The sequence below is a fragment of the Camellia sinensis genome, chromosome 5 (assembly GCF_055761805.1).
Source record: "Camellia sinensis isolate YWXY chromosome 5, ASM5576180v1, whole genome shotgun sequence".
Taxonomy (NCBI): Eukaryota; Viridiplantae; Streptophyta; class Magnoliopsida; order Ericales; family Theaceae; genus Camellia; species Camellia sinensis.
This window is the reverse complement of record NC_138965.1, coordinates 132,628,169-132,648,843: the sequence shown is the minus strand read 5'-3', so window position 1 is coordinate 132,648,843 and position 20,675 is coordinate 132,628,169. Positions and strand designations below refer to the sequence as shown.

Below are 20,675 nucleotides of genomic sequence, written 5' to 3'. Positions count from 1 at the left end.
ACTTTTTTTCTCACAAACATTACATCCAACTACAAAAAAATCTAATCATCTTTCCAAATACAAAAATTCTAACCTATTAAAATTGCTAAAAATTAAAATAACCTACTAAAATAGCAATTTTCCAAACACCCACCATATATCAAAAGGTACATACGAGCATTAATAAAAGACGGAAATGTGTTTTCATTCACAGATCAGCATGAGTGGTTAAGCAATTTTTTTTGATACAATGGAAATAAAACATATTACATAGAACTAAGCCCTCTCTCTAACCATCCCCAGCATGTCAGCCACAAGCAGCTCACGAATCTCAACTGGGGGGTCATTAACAACTAGGATATCTTCAGGTTGGGTAGCTCCCAATTTGACTAGAGCATTCGTGCATAAGTTCCCTTCATGGTAGACATGTTGGGCAGTGCATTGGCAGCCATTGAAGATGATCCTCGCATCTTCCACCAGACCTCTGTAAGGGTGTTTGTCTCCAGGGCCTTCCTCTAGCAACTTGACAACTTCCTGAGCATTGGTTTCCACAATCACGTTGTTGAAGCCTTTTTGGAGAATGATGGTCAACCCTTTGTATACCCCCCACAATTTAGTTTTCAAGGCTGGTATAGCTGTCCATCCTCCCATAATATCCACAAATCCAAGCTCCCCTTTCATCACGAATAAGACCCCTAAAGCCATTTGGTCCACTGCTCCATTTGCTGCCATTAGTGTTCAGTTTCAAGGTACCTACAAGAGGGGGATGCCAAGAAATTAAACGAAATGGAGGTCGAGGATTAAGAATAAAAGTACTGAAAGCAGAATCAATTTCAGTTGAATAATCAAAAATAAATTTCAAGCTTTCAAACTGATTAGACAATTTGTTTTCAAATGCATACAAGTTCCTGTTTTTCCAAATTTTCCGTAGGGTGACCAAGAAGACAGTGCTCCAAGAAGACTGGGTTCCAAATTTATTATTTGATTTAGAGTTAGATAACAACCAGTGCATCCAGTTCACATCAGACATTTGCAAATACCAATGTGGGTTTCGGAGAGCAGTCCAAATTTCCTTAGCTTTGAAGCAAGCTCGAAACAGATGATTAAGATCTTCAGGTTCACTGCAAAAGGGGCGGGAAGAGTTATCTGACAAACCTTTTTTCATTCTCATACTGTTAGTGAGGAGTTTCCCATGTAAGAGAGTCCACAGAAAGCCTTTAAGCTTCTATGGGACTTTCTTTTTCCACATCCAGTGCCAATCCACCCTTTTACCATCATAGTTCGAAGCCACCTCATAAGCACTAAAGGTGGAGAATGAAGCATCAGGAGCCTCTTCCCAAACCAGTAGATTCAAGTTAGGATTATATTTGGGGGCTTTCTCTTTGAACACAAAGGCAGCCACAGTGGGGGGGGGGGGGAATTTGATTAATAATGTTCACATCCCAATCACCATTCGCATCAATAACATCTCTAACCTTGGATATGGCAGTATCACCTGGTGTGAGAGACATTGAGGTCATGACCTCCTTAATGGGTCTCTCTCCACATCACCAATCTGTCCAAAGGTTAACATTAGTGCCATCACCAATGGAACATTTTGCACCTTTTCTCAAAATGCCTCTAGAGTTCAACATGCCTCTCCACACGGGAGATGCTTTGCTAGTCTTCTTCCCATTCAGGAAGTGAAGGCTTTTCAGGTACTTAGCTTTCAGTACCTCAATCCACAGCCCACCCTCGCTGTAAATGAGTTTTCAGCCCAATTTTGATAGTAAGGCAACGTTATGATCTCTAGCCTTCTTAATGTCAAGGCCTTCATGAGTCTTCTGTTTACAAACCTCATTCCAATTGACAAGATGGATTTTCTTCTTGTCTAGGGTATCACCCCAAAGAAAATTTCTATTCATCTTATCAATATCATTGCACACTCTTATAGGTAATTCCAAAGTTTGCATAGTGTAAGTAGGCAGAGCAGTAGTAACAGATTGTACAAGGGTAGCTCTACTAGCCAAAGATAGAACATTCCTTTTCCATCCAGCCAGCTTAGTTTGAAGGTTTTCAAGAATGTAATTAAAGTGACTCCGGCACACCCTTTCGTTGAATAATATCAAAGCTTCAAAGCTCCTAAGAGAGATGGGTTTCAAGCTATTTTCTTTCATAAATATTAGGATATTGTTGGCCCTACTGTTTGTTCCTTCATTAAAAATTGTTTCAGAACCAATTCGATCCCTGAGGAAATCAATAGGACCCCTATTGCTCTTATCTCTAAGGTAGAGAATCCTGAGAGGATCAAACAATTTTGTCCTATTAGCCTTTGTAATGTTACTTATAAAATTCTTACCGAACTTGTGATGGATAGAATTCGACCTCTTCTTGATAAACTTGTGCAACCCAACCAACATAGTTTATCCCTGGTAGAAATACCAGTGATAACATCATCATTGCTCAAGAAGCCATCCATTCTGTGAGATTACGCAAAGGTAAGATGGGTAATATGATTTTGAAAATTGATCTGGAGAAGGCCTATGATAATATTTCTTGGCATTTTCTGAAAGAAACTCTTATTGAATTTAATTTTAATGAGAACTGGGTGGAGTTAATTATGTGCTGTGTGACCTCAGTGCAAACCTCTATTTTATGGAATGGTGAAGCACTCGAGGAGTTTAGGCCCTTGAAAGGCCTAAGGCAGGGTGATCCTTTATCCCCATACCTGTTTGTTTTGTGAATGGAACTGCTAACCATCATGATAAGCCGTAAGGTGGAGGGAAAGAAGTGGAAATGTATCTCTTTTGCTAGAGGAGGACCTTGTCTTACTCACTTATTCTTTGCTGATGACCTTCTGTTATTTGTTACTGCGGACTCTAAACATTGTGCTACTATTACTGAAGTTATGAATGAGTTCAGTTTCATATCTGGACTTATGATTAACCTTCAGAAGTCCAAAATGTTTGTGTCCCCTAACATTGATCTAAGGTAGGCCAGAGATCTTAGTACTAGATGCAGCATCCCTTTAACTTCTGACCTGGTTAAGCAATTATTTCCAAATAATATGGGAATAAAAGCGAAATTCGACTTAAATAAAATCATTGTTCCTTTTTCACTTTGTAAATGAAAACTTTTCTGAAAAACCAAAGGGAGAAAGGCAGATATTTTTGAAAAAGAGAACTAGTTTTGTTTTTTGAAAAAAAACATAAAAAAAAAAGAATTTTAAAAACAAAATCAAACGCCAACACAAGAACAAGCACATATGATTTCCATGGCTAACATGAGGAAAATTACTATCTATATTTGATTTAACTTTGTAAAGACAATTTAAACACCATTTTTTGTTAGGAATTTTACTTCGAAAATAGAGAAAAACAAATGAATAAGAATTGGAAATAGCCAATTGCACAACTTATTGTTTCTGTAAACTTTTTTTTTTTTTGGCAACCTGAAAACCTACAAAAACTTAACCATCCTTGCATGAATCTTCTTCACTCATCAAACACCAAAATTAGAGAACAGCAAATCAAGAATTGAAAATCACAAGCGCACACACAAGACTACAAGATTTATGTAATTCATCTTAAAATTAAGGTTACATCCATAGTCGTTGTGATAATAATTGTTTCACTATGATCCAAAATGTTACATACGATGCGAGATACATAGATAGTTGTTTGGTTTATGTGAACCGAGATTGTGTTACAAATATGATAGTCTTTTTGTGAATCTTTTCCTTCTCCTTCACCCATCATCAACTTTTTATAGTCAACCGCTATGTTCGAACTGAGAAAACTCTCATGAAACAGACCATCCAATCTACTCACTCCAGTGTTGATTATCCCCTAATATTCACCGCCCGAATTGTGTCTCATTTCAAGTACATATTATTTTGAAAAAATTACCAAAAAAAAAAGGAATTTTTAATTTTGTCAATCAATTTTACTTTAGATTATTTAGATTCAAAACAAATAAAAAATTTAAATTTAAATTAATAAAATTAAAACTCAATTTTATTTTGTTATAAGGATTACACTTTAGATTTTTTATTTTATTTTATAATTTCTTCTGATATTTTTCATTCATGAGTTGATTTGGTTTGGTTTGGTTTGGTTTTAGGGTTGCGTTCACCACAAAAAAATCTGGGGTCCAGAAACCCAAAATTGTGCACTTGCAGTTGTTTTGTGGGTGAAGCCCAACACTTTATACCCAAAATTGGGCCCATTCTATTTCAACTCAAAAATTATTTCAATACGTCCTATTCAAATGTTAAAATTTTAATTCTTATTTTATTTTAATATAAATTTACTAAAAAAGGCAATACGTATTAAATATTAAAATAATTTTTTTTTTCTTATGATACACACTATAATCAATTATACATTATCTTCCTATTCACATATCTTCACCTTCTTTCTCCAATTTCAATTATTTTCTCTTCTTTTTCCTCACTCCAAAACTCCAATCCATCCTATTAAAACTCGCCATTATCATCAACATCATTGTCTCTTTTATTATATTGTTACTTGCAAATAGAAGAAAATTTGAACAAAATCAAAGAATGGATGAGAGTAATAATCAAAATAATTTTTTGAAATAACTCATTAAAGAGAAGGTAAGTATTTACATAAATATCAAAGTACAATTATTGATTTCTATTAAAAAAAATTACATAAAAGCAAATATTACATATGTTTTTCATCATTATTGTTCAGATTTTCAAAACTGAACAAATTCACTTTGTTCGGCAACCAAACAAAGTGAATTTGTTCACTTATGGACGTCTAAATAAATTCACTTTATTTGGTTCTGAATGTCTGAATACGAAGTTCATACTCTCCTTCTCCTTCTCTTTCTCTTTTGCTATCATCCTTTGTCGTTCGCCTTCGTTGGTGCTGTCTTCGCCGATGCCAGATTCTCTGGTTGTGTTTCCTGTATGTACATGAACAAAGGAAAGATTTTTCAAAAGTAATTTGAATTTTTGAATTTGATATATTTGGATATACCTCAAAAAGGTAATTTGAAAAAAGAATAGGATGTATTGAAAATAAATTATAATTCTAAATAGTTTAATATGATGTATTGAAAATTAAGCTCACTTAAACATTTTTTTTTTTGTGTAAATAGAATTTCCCCCAAAATTGTGCAGTTTCAGTTGTTTTGTGGGTTAAGCCTAATACTTATACATGTCTAAAAGTGTTGGGCTTCATATATATTAAAATTAGGCATTTTTACAGGCCAGCCCTATTTTACCCAACAGGTTCTTAATATAGACTTTTTTTACTTATAAGTCCTGAATATTTTTCTTTATTCCATTTTTACCCACATGTTTTTATACTCAGATTCAGATTTGGAGATGGAAAAGAAGAAGGAGAAGCTCTCTCTGCACATCTCTCTCGGCCACACCATGAATGGTCCGATCGAAGAAGAAGATTTGCCACCATCGCCGCCGCATTCAAGGAGAATGTTCACTACAAAGTCTAGATCTCCAACCATTGTAGTCCACCATCGCTGAACTACACATGAATGATTTCCGGAAACTTGCCGACAAGACCCTCAAGGTCGTCGATCGCTCTGGCAAGCGAACCATTTCCTAATCCATTTCCTTTTCCTTTCTTTTCATCTCTCTCTCTCTCTAAATTGATCTATCTCTATATATTCATATATATATGTGTGTGTGTGTTATATCTGTGTAAAATATCCGATTTTGTGTTATACGACACTGATGAATCTCTATGTTTTGGGCATTTTGAAATCGTTTCGGCGTTTGATTTGAAAACTTTAAGTGAAAAGATAAATGTTTAAAGAATTGGTGATTGTGTTTTTAAATCGTTGTTTGTTTGTTGCTAATGGAGATTGTTAATTTTGATTATCAGAGTGTTTTTCAGTGATAAATTTGTTTAAATTAGTGATAAATCAGTGATAAATTTACTTAAATTAGTGATAAGCTGGTGATAAATTTATTTAAATCAGTGATAAATTAGTGATAAATTTTTTTAAATTAATAATAAATCAGTGATAAATTTATTTAAAATTTACAATGTTGAGTTTAGAGGTAAAAATAAAAAACACTGTTTGATTTTTTGGGTAAGACCTGCTGGGAACTCCCCCTAAAAATTATTAAAATTAAGGTTGGTTTGGGATGTTTTAAAAAAATGTATTTTTTGATTTATTAGTTTATATGGGTTGGGTTTGGGTTGGGTTTGATGTGATGTGTTAGAGAAGTAATGTGATTTAAATAAGATGATGTGATTTAAATAGGATAGTGATTTTTTGATTTTTTATATTATTTAGTAGATGTCAAACTTGACCTTAATCTTTACCCAGAAAAGATTAAAATTTACTATTTTAAGTTTTGGATAAAGTACAATACATTCCTGCATTTTGTTTAAATTACGAATTATCTTGTAATTTTAAAAATTATAAATATTTTTTATCAAACAAAATTTATTTAACAAAATTAGCCAAAAAATAAAACTCACAACTACTATTCTATATAGTAATAAAATTATCAAAATTATTAATTGAAAAATATTTTTTACATCAACAAAAATTATTAATTGATTTTATAATTTATTAACAAAAGAGGTCATTTTTTATGCGAGAAATTTGAAAGGATATGATGTAATTTGCAGAACCACAAAGACTTTTTAAGTAAATATCAAGAAATGTATTTATTTTTAATTTTTAATTTTTTAGTTTTTTGTCATCAAATTAACTTTTATTTATTTATTTATTTATTTAATGAAAATAGACTCAGTACTGATTCATTTTGGTGTCGTTTGTTTGGACTAGTTTATTGCAAGGTGGGACATTATGATATAGAAAAATGCTTAGGAGCACTAATTAGTGCTCCCACTAATTATGTGGCAGTGGGTCCCGTTATTAATGATGTGATGTTTTGGTTTTGGAGTTGTATTTTTTTTTTTTTTTTTTTACTTTTTTAATGCATTAGTGCTATTAGTGGTGATGTTTTTAATAGGATGAATCATTATTGTATAATATAATACAGCCGACCTATTAAATTTCAATTAATTATCATGCAAAATGTCTTTTGTTTTTTCTAATTTGTTTTGTGTGTTAACATTACATCCTACTACGATGGTACTATTGCAACATCATAAGTTAGCATTTTATGTTAGCTCACTTATCACTTAAATCATTTTGTACTCATGCTAAAAAAAATCAGAGAAGAGTTGCATTTAAATAAGAATAATTCAAAATAATTATATTTTTATAGAAGTATAAGTCGGAGTAACTGAGAACTGTGTTCCATACCACAACTCTTCACTTGTGCTAGACACAGATTTACTTTCATAAAAAATGCAATTATTTTGTGATGATAGTGGCCAAACATTGGGATTATTTGGTGCAGCTTGAATGAGCTCCTTACGGCTTATTTTAATTTACGAACTATTTGGTATAACTTTTGTTTATACCTAATTATTTGGAAGTCACTGGGAAAGTGATTTTAGTTTTTACTTTGTGATTATCAATTTGGGAATATATTATTTTAGTAATTTTTAGATTTTTTATAAAAAGATATACATAAAAATAGAGAGAGTGATGTGACAATTTATAGTAATTTTTTGACTTTTTAGCTAAAATTTCAAGTTGCCAAATGAGAAGTGGTCTAAATGTTAAGCCACCTCTGAAGTGTCACTCCTATTTAGCCTAAGTGCGATTTTGTTATACTTAATAACTTATAGTGACTTTTTTGGCTAAAATGAATTATGCATTAATTTTTCTGTACGTTTTTTTAATTTATTTTTAATTTATTTTATTTTTTTTTGTAAAGGCATGATATTGATAATTTTTTTTCATTTTTTATATAATATGTAGGAGGACCATGGTTGTCAAACTGGTTTTTCAATATAATACTAGAATTGCATATAAGACAATAGCTTAGACATGGAATATCTCCTTTAGGATCATCCTCTACATCATTCAATTCTTTTTTATAAACCTATAATAACTATATTAATTTATTATATGTTTCTAGAACACCATTTTAGATTATATTTTTAGCTGGTTTTTGACAGTGTCATCTTGACTTTTAATGGCCACAGCTTTTGGTTTTTTTTTTTTTTATTATTGTTATTTTTTTTCAAACATGATTTGTTGTGTTTCTAATATCTAATGATGATTTAAGAAGCTTTTACTATTAATTCATCAAGAGTCACTTCTTTAATAAAACATGGTATTTTGGCTTTTCTTAACCAGAAAATATAATATTGTTCTTTGTCTCATATCATATGTTACAAGAAAGTACTAAAAAAAAGTGCATAAAAAATTTAATGTGTGACTCATTTTGGATGTGATACCCACCATCCAAAATAAATATAAATCATATGTTGATTTTTTTTTATACATTTTTTTCTATATTTTTTTTGTCCAATTAATATAATTTTGCTATCTCGGATTTGTGGTGTTGTATTCTAAACGACACATATATCTAGAGAAGATCAATTTAAAGTGGAGTGGATTCCACTCTAATGATATATTTCATTCATATTTCATTACAAGAAAACACATTTTTGGCGACCAGTTTTGGCTACCAAAACAAATTTAGTCGCCAAAAGTGTGGGAATTGGCTACCAAAATTAATTTTAGTCGGTAAAAGTCAACTTTTTGGCTACTAATTTTTTTTAGTAGGGGAATGTTGATTATTCGCGACCAAAATAAATTTAGTAGCTAAAAATATTACAATTGGCCACTAAAAAAATTTTTAGTAGCTAAACATATCTCCATTAGCGACTGAAAGTACTTTTAGTAGCTGTAGAGGCACCTTTAGCTACTAAATTGTTTGGTAGCCGAAGGAAAATAAAAAAAATTATTTTTGATCTTTGGTGACCAAAAGTTTGGTTGCCAAAAATATCTTTTCAGCGACAAAATTTATTTTAGTCGCTGTAGACCTACTTTTGCCTACTAAATTATTTGGTAGCCGAATGAAAATAAAAAAATTTATTTTTGATCTTTGGCGACCAAAAGTTTGGTCACCAAAAATATCTTTTCAGCGACAAAATTCATTTTAGTCGCTATAGACCTACTTTTGCCTACTAAATTGTTTGGTAGCCGAATGAAAATAAAAAAATTTATTTTTGATCTTTGGCGACCAAAATTTTGGTCGCCAAAAATGATTAAACAAAATATGTAACGCCCTCAAAATAACAACATAAACCCATCAGATAAGACATGCATTTACATACAAACCAACCACATTCTTTTATTCATTAGAGTTCCATATACATTTGTATTACATGTTAACATCAAAACAAAATGCCCTACGGGCTTACAGCTTTCCAAGTTAACACTTGGTTACAACAAAAGGGTACTAACTCGTTTACACATTAAGCCCTTGGCTTGAAATTACATGTAATACATCAAAAGTTAAGCGACAAAAATATGTCCGCCTCTAGCCTCCCAGCTATGTCCTTGGAGGTGGCATGCTTCCTGCACCTGAAAATGATATTCCCATATAGGGTGAGCCACAGCCCAGTAGAAATACACTAAACCAACCATGAACAATGACTAAAATATTAGCAATTGATAGATGACCAACACTGATACAACCACATAAATCACATATTTATGTCATACGACTTATGAGTCCAAGTTTCCTTTCATTTTCCCTTTTTCAACAGATAAGCATGCTAGCTCTATCATCATTTCCACAGATATGTATAAAAAAACTATATCCCACATTCAGATAAGCATATAAGCTATATCCACATTCTCAACAGATATGTATAACAACAATATCCCACATTCACAGATAAGCATATAAGCTGTATCCACACACCACAAAGATAAGCATATAAGCTCTATCTTCACTTCTAGACAAGCATAAGAGCTGTATCTACGGAGTTCATCCCCTATCTTCTCCCAACACTATCCGGTTTAGAGGTACATCCCCTATCTTCCCCTAAACCGTGGAGTACATCCCCTATCTCCTCCTCTACACATAACGTATACAAACACAATGGTTCTATATACAATCACCCAATACATACAGTTAATGTATTCTATCAACCGTCAAGTTCCATGACACACTTCATTGATTAGTTTCAGTTTGCCTAATCAACATGCATTGTCTACAACAATCACGACTATCCTCCACTGATAGCCTAAAGCAGTTATTTCTAAACAGAAAATAAATGCACAAATGGATATTCAATCAACATTTCATTTCCTCATTCTTCTCAATTAATTATCCCAATTAATCAAACAATGTAATTAGGCCATTTTCCCATAATTAACATTTCAACCCTTAGGTCCCATTTTCATCAATGATTTAACATTTATTCCATTTCTCTATTCCAAACATGCATCTAGGTTTATTATGAACCAAACCCCAACTTTTGTAAAATTTACACAAAAGCCCCAAACTTTCACAAAATTACCAAACCAACCCCAACATCTCAAAATACCAAAATTTAAAGACAAAATCCATAGAGAGGAGTAGGATATCCCTACCTCGAAGTTTGAGCCAAAAAGGAGATGAAGACTCGAAGATCAACTTGCTCCAAATCCAAACTTTTTCAGATTAAAACAAAGCTCTCAATGCCCTCTATCTTTTTAACAAAGGCTCTAGGTTAGATTCACACCCTAGGGAGATCAAATCTTAGAAAGGGTGTAAGTTTAGAGAGAGAGGGTCTCGGATTTAGGTTTTGGATCAAAAAGAAAGTGAAAAAGTGATGTTTAAAATCGCTACTGTCCGCTGATATAAAACACGCTCGCTCGAGCGAAGCCTTTGTCGCTCGAGCGACCAGACACAGAAACTCTCGCTCGAGCCAAAAACTCAAAAGTGCGCTCGAGCGAAGGAATGCTCGCTCGAGCCAACAACTCGAACCCTCAGGTCTGCAACCACAAGCACGCTCGAGCGACAGACCTCACGCTCGAGCGAAGAACAAACCAGACCGCTCGAGCCAAGAAAAGCTCGCTCGAGCCAAGAAACACAACTCTCAGGTCCAGAACCAGACGCTATCGCTCGCTCGAGCGAAGCCACTCTGGCTCGACCCACCAGACAAACTCAACTCTCGCTCGAGCGACAAACTCCTCGCTCGAGCGAAGGTCCAAAAATCTGGGCAGCAACACTAGGCTCCCAAACACAACCAACCTGTAACAAACCTGCCCAACACATCCCATAACTCAATAGACAAAGAAAAGAGGATGCAAACAAGATAATAAACAACTACCAACATCCACGGACACATGTCCGGATCACTGTACAACAAGGGTAAACCCGGGATCGCTATAACCTCCCCCCCTTAAAGAATTTCGCCCCCGAAATTAAGCACAAGTTTCTCAAAAACAAGTTTTTCTCTATTTTAAACAATGTTACACTTTAACATTCAACAATTCGACCCATTACCGGTCACCCCATCCCTTTAACAAGAGACATATTATAATATGTAAACAATATATGTATGTTCAACATGCATCAACATTATGCACTATCTTTCCAATTTCAACAATATATCAACATATATAATGTCACATTCAACTTCCATATGAGGCAAGTTCCAAAACATACTTTCAATAAACCAAAACATTTTCAATGTTTTACAACTTAAGACATATATAAAAGCTCTTAAGTTCAACAAAATGCAAAATGTAAATACAAGATCACATATCAATAAACAAATCCGGATATTTCTCACGGACTCCCAACTCACGTTCCCAAGTGGCTTCCTCCACTCCGTGATGTTTCCACAAGACTTTCACCAAAGGAATGGTCTTGCCACGTAGGACCTGATCCCGCCTATCTAAAATCCGAACCGGCCTCTCCTCATACGAGGCATCCTCATCTACCTCTAAATCGGTCCAATCCAACACATGTGATGGATCTGGCTCATACTTCCGAAGCATACACACATGAAACACATCATGCACTCCGGACAACTGCGGCGGTAAGGCTAACCGATAAGCAACCTCACCAATCCTCTCAAGAATCTCAAAAGGACCAATAAACCGAGGGGATAACTTCCCACTCTTCCCAAACCTCATCAAGCCTCGCCTAGGTGATATCTTCAGAAAGACATGATCACCTACCTCAAACGCCAAAGGCCTCCTCCTACGGTCGGCATAACTCTTTTGTCGACTCTGGGCTGTAACAAGCCTCCTACGGATAAGCTCAACTTTCTCCGTCGTCTCCCTAACCAACTCCGGACCCAACAAAGGTGCATCACCCACCTCGGCCCAACAAACTGGAGACCTACACGGTCGGCCATACAAGGCCTCAAACGGTGCCATACCGATGCTAGACTGAAAACTGTTGTTGTAGGCAAACTCCACCAATGGCAAGTGCCTCTCCCACGTCCCACTGAAGTCCAGGACACAACCCCGAAGCATATCCTCGAGGATCTGAATAGTACGTTCGGACTGCCCATCAGTCTGAGGATGATAAGCCGTACTAAAGGTCAACTTAGTGCCCAAGGCACTCTGCAAACTCTGCCACAACCTAGCAGTAAAACGAGGATCTCTATCTAAGACAATCGTCACTGGGACCCCGTGCAATCTCACTACGTCCCGAATATACAAATCGGCAAGATGATCCACCGAATCTCTCACGCGCATAGGAATAAAGTGCGCCGACTTAGTCAACCGGTCTACAACCACCCAAATAGCATCACTACCCCGCTGCGTCCTCGGAAGACCTACAACGAAGTCCATAGTGATATGCTCCCACTTCCACTCGGCAATAGGCAAGGGTTGCAACAAACCCGCTGGCCTCTGATGCTCGGCCTTCACTTGCTGGCAAGTAAGGCACTTCGATACAAAAACAGCCACATCTCTCTTCATACCCCGCCACCAAAACTGGCGACCCAAATCCTGATACATCTTAGTACCTCCCAGATGCACTGCAAGGCGTGAATGATGAAACTCTCGAAGTACTTCCTCTCGGCAAGACTCCGGTACAAACAAACGGTCTCGGTATCTCACACTCAGGTCGGGATACACCGTCAAACCCTTCTCAACTTTCCCACTGGAGATCTTCTCTCGGAGAGATTCTACCTCAAGGTCACCTCTCTGTGCCTCTAACACTCTAATCACAAGTGTAGGTTGTGCAACAACAGAAAACAAGGCCGCAGCCTCAACAGATTCGCCCAGTAGCAAATCAAACTCGCTAAGTGCTCCCAACATCTCCCATTCTCGGATGGCTATACAAGCTACATCACTAATGGTCTTCCTACTAAGGGCATCAGCCACAACATTGGCCTTTCCCGGATGGTAATGCAACTCAAAATCATAATCCTCGATGAACTCCATCCACCTCCTCTGCCTCAAATTCAAGTCTCTCTGTGTAAACAGATACTTCAAACTCTTGTGGTCCGAGAAAACCTTGAACTTCTCACCATAAAGGTAGTGCCTCCAGATTTTCAAGGCAAAAATCACAGCTGCTAATTCTAGGTCGTGTGTGGGGTAATTCTTCTCGTGTATTTTCAACTGACGTGAGCCATAAGCTACCACTTTCCCCTCTTGCATCAACACACAACCCAAACCCTCTCGTGAGGCATCACAATAAACTGCATAACCCAACCCTCTCTCCGGAATAATCAACACCGGAGTGGTGGTCAATCTAACTTTCAGCTCTTGGAACGACTTTTCACAAGTCTCACTCCACACAAACTTGACTCCCTTCCGAGTCAGTCTAGTCAACGGTGACGCTAGCCTGGAGAAATCTTTCACAAACCGACGGTAATACCCAGCTAATCCCAGAAAACTGCGGATCTCAAACACACTCTTAGGCTGTGCCCAATCTTGCACTGCCTCAACCTTGGATGTATCAACAGACACCCCTTCCCCGGATACCACGTGGCCTAAGAATTTGACTTCCCTCAGCCAGAACTCACACTTCCCAAACTTGGCATACAGCCTATGGGCTCTAAGCAACTCAAGCACCACTCTCAAGTGTTCCACGTGCTCCTCCTCTGAAGGCGAATAGATAAGGATGTCGTCTACAAAGACGACCACAAATCGATCTAAGAACTCCCGGAAAATCCGGTTCATCAAGTCCATAAAGACTGCCGGTGCATTGGTAAGCCTAAATGGCATCACCAGAAACTCATAATGGCCATACCGCGTACGGAATGCCGTCTTAGGAATGTCCTCCTCCCTGACCCTCAACTGGTGGTAACCCGATCTCAAGTCTATCTTAGAGAAACAACGGGAACCCTTCAACTGGTCAAACAAATCATCTATACGGGGCATAGGATACTTATTCTTAACCGTAGCCCGATTCAACTTCCGGTAGTCAATACACAATCTCAAGGCACCATCTTTCTTTTTAACAAAGAGGGCCGGGGCTCCCCACGGCGAAACACTAGGGCGAACAAAGCCCTTATCGAGCAATTCCTGGAGCTGAACTTTCAACTCAACCAACTCTGCTGGAGCAAAACGGTAAGGTGCCATAGAAATCGGCGCCGTGCCGGACACTAAATCAATAGAGAACTCTATCTCTCAGTGAGGTGGCAAACTGACAAGATCTTCGGGAAAGACATCCGAATACTCACAAACCACCCTCGGCAACACAATCTGTGTCTCAACACACTCACTACTCTCAAAGCTAGCAAGTAGACTACTAAGCTCACTTCGCCCTCGCGAATCATACCCCGGTGGCAAAATACTACCAACCCGGTCTCCCAAGAAATGGAACCACTCCCCGCTCAAGGTACATAACGTGACCCTCTGGCGGTAGCAATCAATAACAGCCCGGTATGACGATAGCCAGTCCATACCCAAAATAACATCAAAACCCTTCATAGGCATGACAACAAACGGAAAAGGAAGCCTATAGTCGGCAACCTCTATATCACATCCTCTAACACCCTGTTTCAGAATCAACTCACCACCCAAAGGTGATACCACACAAATAGGAGATGCTAACTGTGCTAACTCCAATTCCAAAACAGATGCAAATGCAGCAGATACAAAAGAATGAGATGCACCCGTGTCTATCAACACATTAGCAACCGAGTTGCAAAACAGAAAAGTACCTCTCACTACTGATGGAGCTGGTACTAAATCCTGCGCGGTAACAGCATACACGCGCCCCGTAGGCCCCTGGTCTACCTGCTCACCTCTCGGAGCAAAAGACTGCTGTACAGACTGGGATGACGAAGCTCCCGGATTGGCCCTCGAGGCCTGCACAGACTGAGCTGGCTGAAAACCCTGCGTCTGCCTAGAACCAGACGCTCCCGAAGTGGCACTCAACTGCGGGCAAAACCTCTTCAGGTGCCCAGGCTGTCCACACTGATAACAAGTCAAGGGCTGCCCCCTACTCAAACTCTGACTCTGCGGTCTAGCTGAAGAAGAAGCAGCTTTCTGACCTCCACCCTTCTGCGGGCAAACAGAAACCTTGTGACCCAGCTGGCCACACTTGTAATAGGTGAAATCCCCCTGACCACCTCTCCCGGAGCCTGCACTCGGCACTGGAAAGGTCGATCTAGCAACACCACCCTGCGACTGCTGAGGGTTAAAACCCCTCTGCCTCTTGCCATCACCCTGACTATCCTGGCTCCTCTTGGAGCCTCTCTGCCTCTCATCCTCCTCCTGCATCATAAGCTCCATATGAGCTGCAGCGTCCACTAGGTGTCTATACTCTCGGATGTAAGACCCACCAACCCTCAACTTGAGGCCCCGCCTCAACTTCCGCTCAAACTCATAGCAACGACGTTCCTCAGACGCCACCAGTTCAGGTGCGAACTTGGACAAACTAGTAAAGGTAGCCTCAAACTCGGCCACTGACAAGCCCTGCTGATTAAGCCGGCTAAACTGATCCCTCAGCTTCTCCCTAGCTGCCGTAGACAAAAACCTCTCCTGAAAAGCATTTATAAACGCCTCCCAAGTACCACCAACACGAGCCTTCTCATACTTCCACCACTGACCCGCATCTCCCTTCAGTTTGAAGGATGCCAAGGTCACTTTCAGTGCTCCGTCTTCGATGCCAAGCATCTCGAACGTCTTACTCATTTGCTCTAGCCACTCATCAGCCTTCAGTGGCTCCTTCGGATCCCCGATAAACTCATCCGGATTAGACTGGAAGAACTCCCTCTTCAAGAAAGAAGGCCCTGCCTCAGCGGCCTGATTCCCAGCTCTAAGAATACCCAAAGCTCCTGCTATTTCTCTGGCCAAGGCATCCATAGCCTGCTGACCCACTGGCTCGGCCACATTGGCCTGACCAACTCCCTCCTGCACTGCCGGAATCTCACCCTGTAACGGTACTTCCTGCCTCGCAGGTCTACCACGCCTAGCACCTCTTCCTCGTCCTGACATCCTAATAAAGGTAACACAGAACGTTAGCACATTCATAAATGTGCCGAAACTAAACACTCATGTCCTAATACATGGACAACTGTAATTCACTCCACATAAGCACATAAGCACATAAGCACTTACGAATTTCATTTCCGGATAATGATAGTCCCGAGGCGTTACTAGAGTTCCGGTTAGAAATAGCATTGATCAAGTGCTTTTCCAACAAGACTCCCAGAAACTCAAGGATCCAATCAACATCCTAGAAATTAAATCCCATACCCACATAGTCACATAAGCATGTTATCAAGTAAGCACATAGCATATGATACTACATCTAGGTCTCTATCAAGCGAGACAAACCCATTGTGATCCTAATCACTTCCCACGTATCCAAAGTATTCAAACCCGGTACGCTCTGATACCAAGTTGTAACGTCCTCAAAATAACAACATAAACCCATCAGATAAGACATGCATTTACATACAAACCAACCACATTCTTTTATTCATTAGAGTTCCATATACATTTGTATTACATGTTAACATCAAAACAAAATGCCCTACGGGCTTACAGCTTTCCAAGTTAACACTTGGTTACAACAAAAAGGTACTAACTCGTTTACACATTAAGCCCTTGGCTTGAAGTTACATGTAATACATCAAAAGTTAAGCGACAAAAATATGTCCGCCTCTAGCCTCCCAGCTATGTCCTTGGAGGTGGCATGCTTCCTACACTTGAAAATGATATTCCCATATAGGGTGAGCCACAGCCCAGTAGAAATACACTAAACCAACCATGAACAATGACTAAAATATTAGCAATTGATAGATGGCCAACACTGATACAACCACATAAATCACATATTTATGTCATACGACTTATGAGTCCAAGTTTCCTTTCATTTTCCCTTTTTCAACAGATAAGCATGCTAGCTCTATCATCATTTCCACAGATATGTATAAAAAAACTATATCCCACATTCAGATAAGCATATAAGCTATATCCACATTCTCAACAGATATGTATAACAACAATATCCCACATTCACAGATAAGCATATAAGCTGTATCCACACACCACAAAGATAAGCATATAAGCTCTATCTTCACTTCTAGACAAGCATAAGAGCTGTATCTACGGAGTTCATCCCCTATCTTCTCCCAACACTATCCGGTTTAGAGGTACATCCCCTATCTTTCCCTAAACCGCGGAGTACATCCCCTATCTCCTCCTCTACACATAACGTATACAAACACAATGGTTCTATATACAATCACCCAATACATACAGTTAATGTATTCTATCAACCGTCAAGTTCCATGACACACTTCATTGATTAGTTTCAGTTTGCCTAATCAACATGCATTGTCTACAACAATCACGACTATCCTCCACTGATAGCCCAAAGCAGTTATTTCTAAACAGAAAATAAATGCACAAATGGATATTCAATCAACATTTCATTTCCTCATTCTTCTCAATTAATTATCCCAATTAATCAAACAATGTAATTAGGCCATTTTCCCATAATTAACATTTCAACCCTTAGGTCCCATTTTCATCAATGATTTAACATTTATTCCATTTCTCTATTCCAAACATGCATCTAGGTTTATTATGAACCAAACCCCAACTTTTGTAAAATTTACACAAAAGCCCCAAACTTTCACAAAATTACCAAACCAACCCCAACATCTCAAAATACCAAAATTTAAAGACAAAATCCATAGAGAGGAGTAGGATATCCCTACCTCGAAGTTTGAGCCAAAAAGGAGATGAAGACTCGAAGATCAACTTGCTCCAAATCCAAACTTTTTCAGATTAAAACAAAGCTCTCAATGCCCTCTATCTTTTTAACAAAGGCTCTAGGTTAGATTCACACCCTAGGGAGATCAAATCTTAGAAAGGGTGTAAGTTTAGAGAGAGAGGGTCTCGGATTTAGGTTTTGGATCAAAAAGAAAGTGAAAAAGTGATGTTTAAAATCGCTACTGTCCGCTGATATAAAACACGCTCGCTTGAGCGAAGCCTTTGTCGCTCGAGCGACCAGACACAGAAACTCTCGCTCGAGCCAAAAACTCAAAAGTGCGCTCGAGCGAAGGAATGCTCGCTCGAGCCAACAACTCAAACCCTCAGGTCTGCAACCACAAGCACGCTCGAGCGACAGACCTCACGCTCGAGCGAAGAACAAACCAGACCGCTCGAGCCAAGAAAAGCTCGCTCGAGCCAAGAAACACAACTCTCAGGTCCAGAACCAGACGCTATCGCTCGCTCGAGCGAAGCCACTCTGGCTCGACCCACCAGACAAACTCAACTCTCGCTCGAGCGACAAACTCCTCGCTCGAGCGAAGGTCCAAAAATCTGGGCAGCAACACTAGGCTCCCAAACACAACCAACCTGTAACAAACCTGCCCAACACATCCCATAACTCAATAGACAAAGAAAAGAGGATGTAAACAAGATAATAAACAACTACCAACATCCACGGACACATGTCCGGATCACTGTACAACAAGGGTAAACCCGGGATCGCTATAAAATAGTTATTTTATTTTTATTTTTATGAAAAGGTTGTCAAATCTTAACAACGTTGTTCATAAACATTGTTAACAATGACATTTTATCCACTTGAAATTTGACTTTCCTTTTTTTTAAATGAGAAAAATAAAATTGAAAGAAACTTCTTTTTTAAAAATAAAAATAAAAATGAAAATGAGACATGCTTATTAATTAAATAAAAATGAATTCCCATTAGTAGTAGGTATATGAATAAAACAATCAGATTTATTGAATTAAGTGGTAAAAGCCAGTTGGCTTTATTAGGCTATCATCTTCTAAATTAATTTAAGGTTTACTTTAATATAATAAACTAGTTACAACTGCATAATAAATTAATTAAATCCACTTGACACATGATTACTTCACCTGTCTTTATCTATGACAAAATATACATATTGCATGTTCTAAAATTCTAAATCAAATTGATTAGTGCCTAGTTAGTCATGCAGGAGTCCCAAGAAAAAATTAAGTATATTTTACAATATCTATATAATAAGGTACAAAGGTTTTTGAAAAATGTATCAAAATGTATGTGAGATACATTTTGATCCAATGGTTTAAATTATCTTATCTCAACTTCAATGGTTGAGATGTCTTTATTTCCCGCCCAAATCCTCTTTGAGCATCAAAGGTACTCATCTCCTCTCTCTCTCATTTCAATTTTGAACTCTCCCTCTCTCTCTCTCTCTCTCTCTCTCTCTACCTGCGTCGGAGCCCATCCCATGCGACGACCACCGACCACCTCTCCTCTTTGTGTCAAACTCCAATGCATCCAAACCCTAAAATTCTTTCCCATGATAAGATAGGTATTTGGAAAATGTGATCACTTAAAATTCTTTCCTATATATCTATTCTATATATCTATGCACCCATTTCCTTTTATAGAACACACATTTCTCTATGCAAATCTACGGTTTTTATTCTCATTGTGTCTGTCACTCGATTCGTCATCCATTCCCGAGGTTCGCCTCTGATTAAATTTACACTCCTCTATTGGTTAATTCGCTGGTTTTGATGCGCATTGATCTGAATTTGTTGGCTTTTTATGGTAATTCGTTGAATTTGATGAGTTTGTGATTGCTGCTGCTGATGCAAATATTGGGTATTCATTGTTGTTTGTTGTAGGTCTGTGTGTACAATTTGTTCAGTGATTTTGGGGAGCTTTTGTTTTATTGATTTTGAGTTCAATTCAGTGAAAAGATTGTTTTTTTTTTTTTGGTTGATTGTCTGTTTGGTCTCAGAGAATTTGTGGAGAATGCAAGAGAAATGAAATGTGTTGAATCTTGGATCTTATATATAATAATGTTCTTTTAATCTAATCTCTGCTAAAAGGGGAAAGAAAATTTGGCTCCATGTAAGCCCAGTAATTGTATTTAGCATCAATTGAGTGTAGGTGTTTGTTTGTTTGTTTGCCTTACTGGGATTTTTTATAGTGTTCTTTCCACTGCCAATTGCCAGCAATTTTTAAGCAACCAAATGGATCATGAAGCCTCCTCACTTGCACTCAAAAGTTTATTAATGGTAATCAATTGGTGGTGGTTAACCTTTTACTGTCTCTCTGTCACCCAGTGAGATAGAGCACATAGTCCAGTTGTCAATGCATTATTTTACTGAATTATTTATTGGTGCTTCTGTTTACTTTTGATTCTTAGTTTCTGATTGGGTACACAATTCATTCTTTTTACTTTAAAACTGCATATAGAAAATCCTAGCCCACTTTAGATTACTCTCAAATTTCATGTTCAGTTCAATTTTGTTTCACATCTGAAACAAAAGATTCATTTAATTCAAGTACTTGAATGTATCATTGTGGCTTGGATTTCAAGGGATTAAATTCTTGGTGTAAAGGTCTGCACTGCAGTCTCCTTATGTGGATTCCAATTATTATTGCAACCAAC

General features: G+C 37.8%; 1 protein-coding gene across 1 annotated transcript; it reads right to left on the bottom strand.

Moving 5' to 3' along the window:
• Positions 1-255: 255 nt before the first annotated feature.
• On the bottom strand, positions 256-711 carry LOC145791686 (uncharacterized). The gene has a single exon (XM_082872103.1). The coding sequence runs from the start codon at positions 709-711 to the stop codon at positions 256-258; it is 456 nt and encodes a 151-aa protein (XP_082728229.1).
• Between the last annotated feature and the right edge of the window lie 19,964 nt (positions 712-20,675).

Coding starts and splice junctions, on each gene's coding strand:
- LOC145791686 (XM_082872103.1), bottom strand. CDS start 711: ATGGCAGCAAATGGAGCAGTGGACCAAATGGCTTTAGGGGTCTTATTC.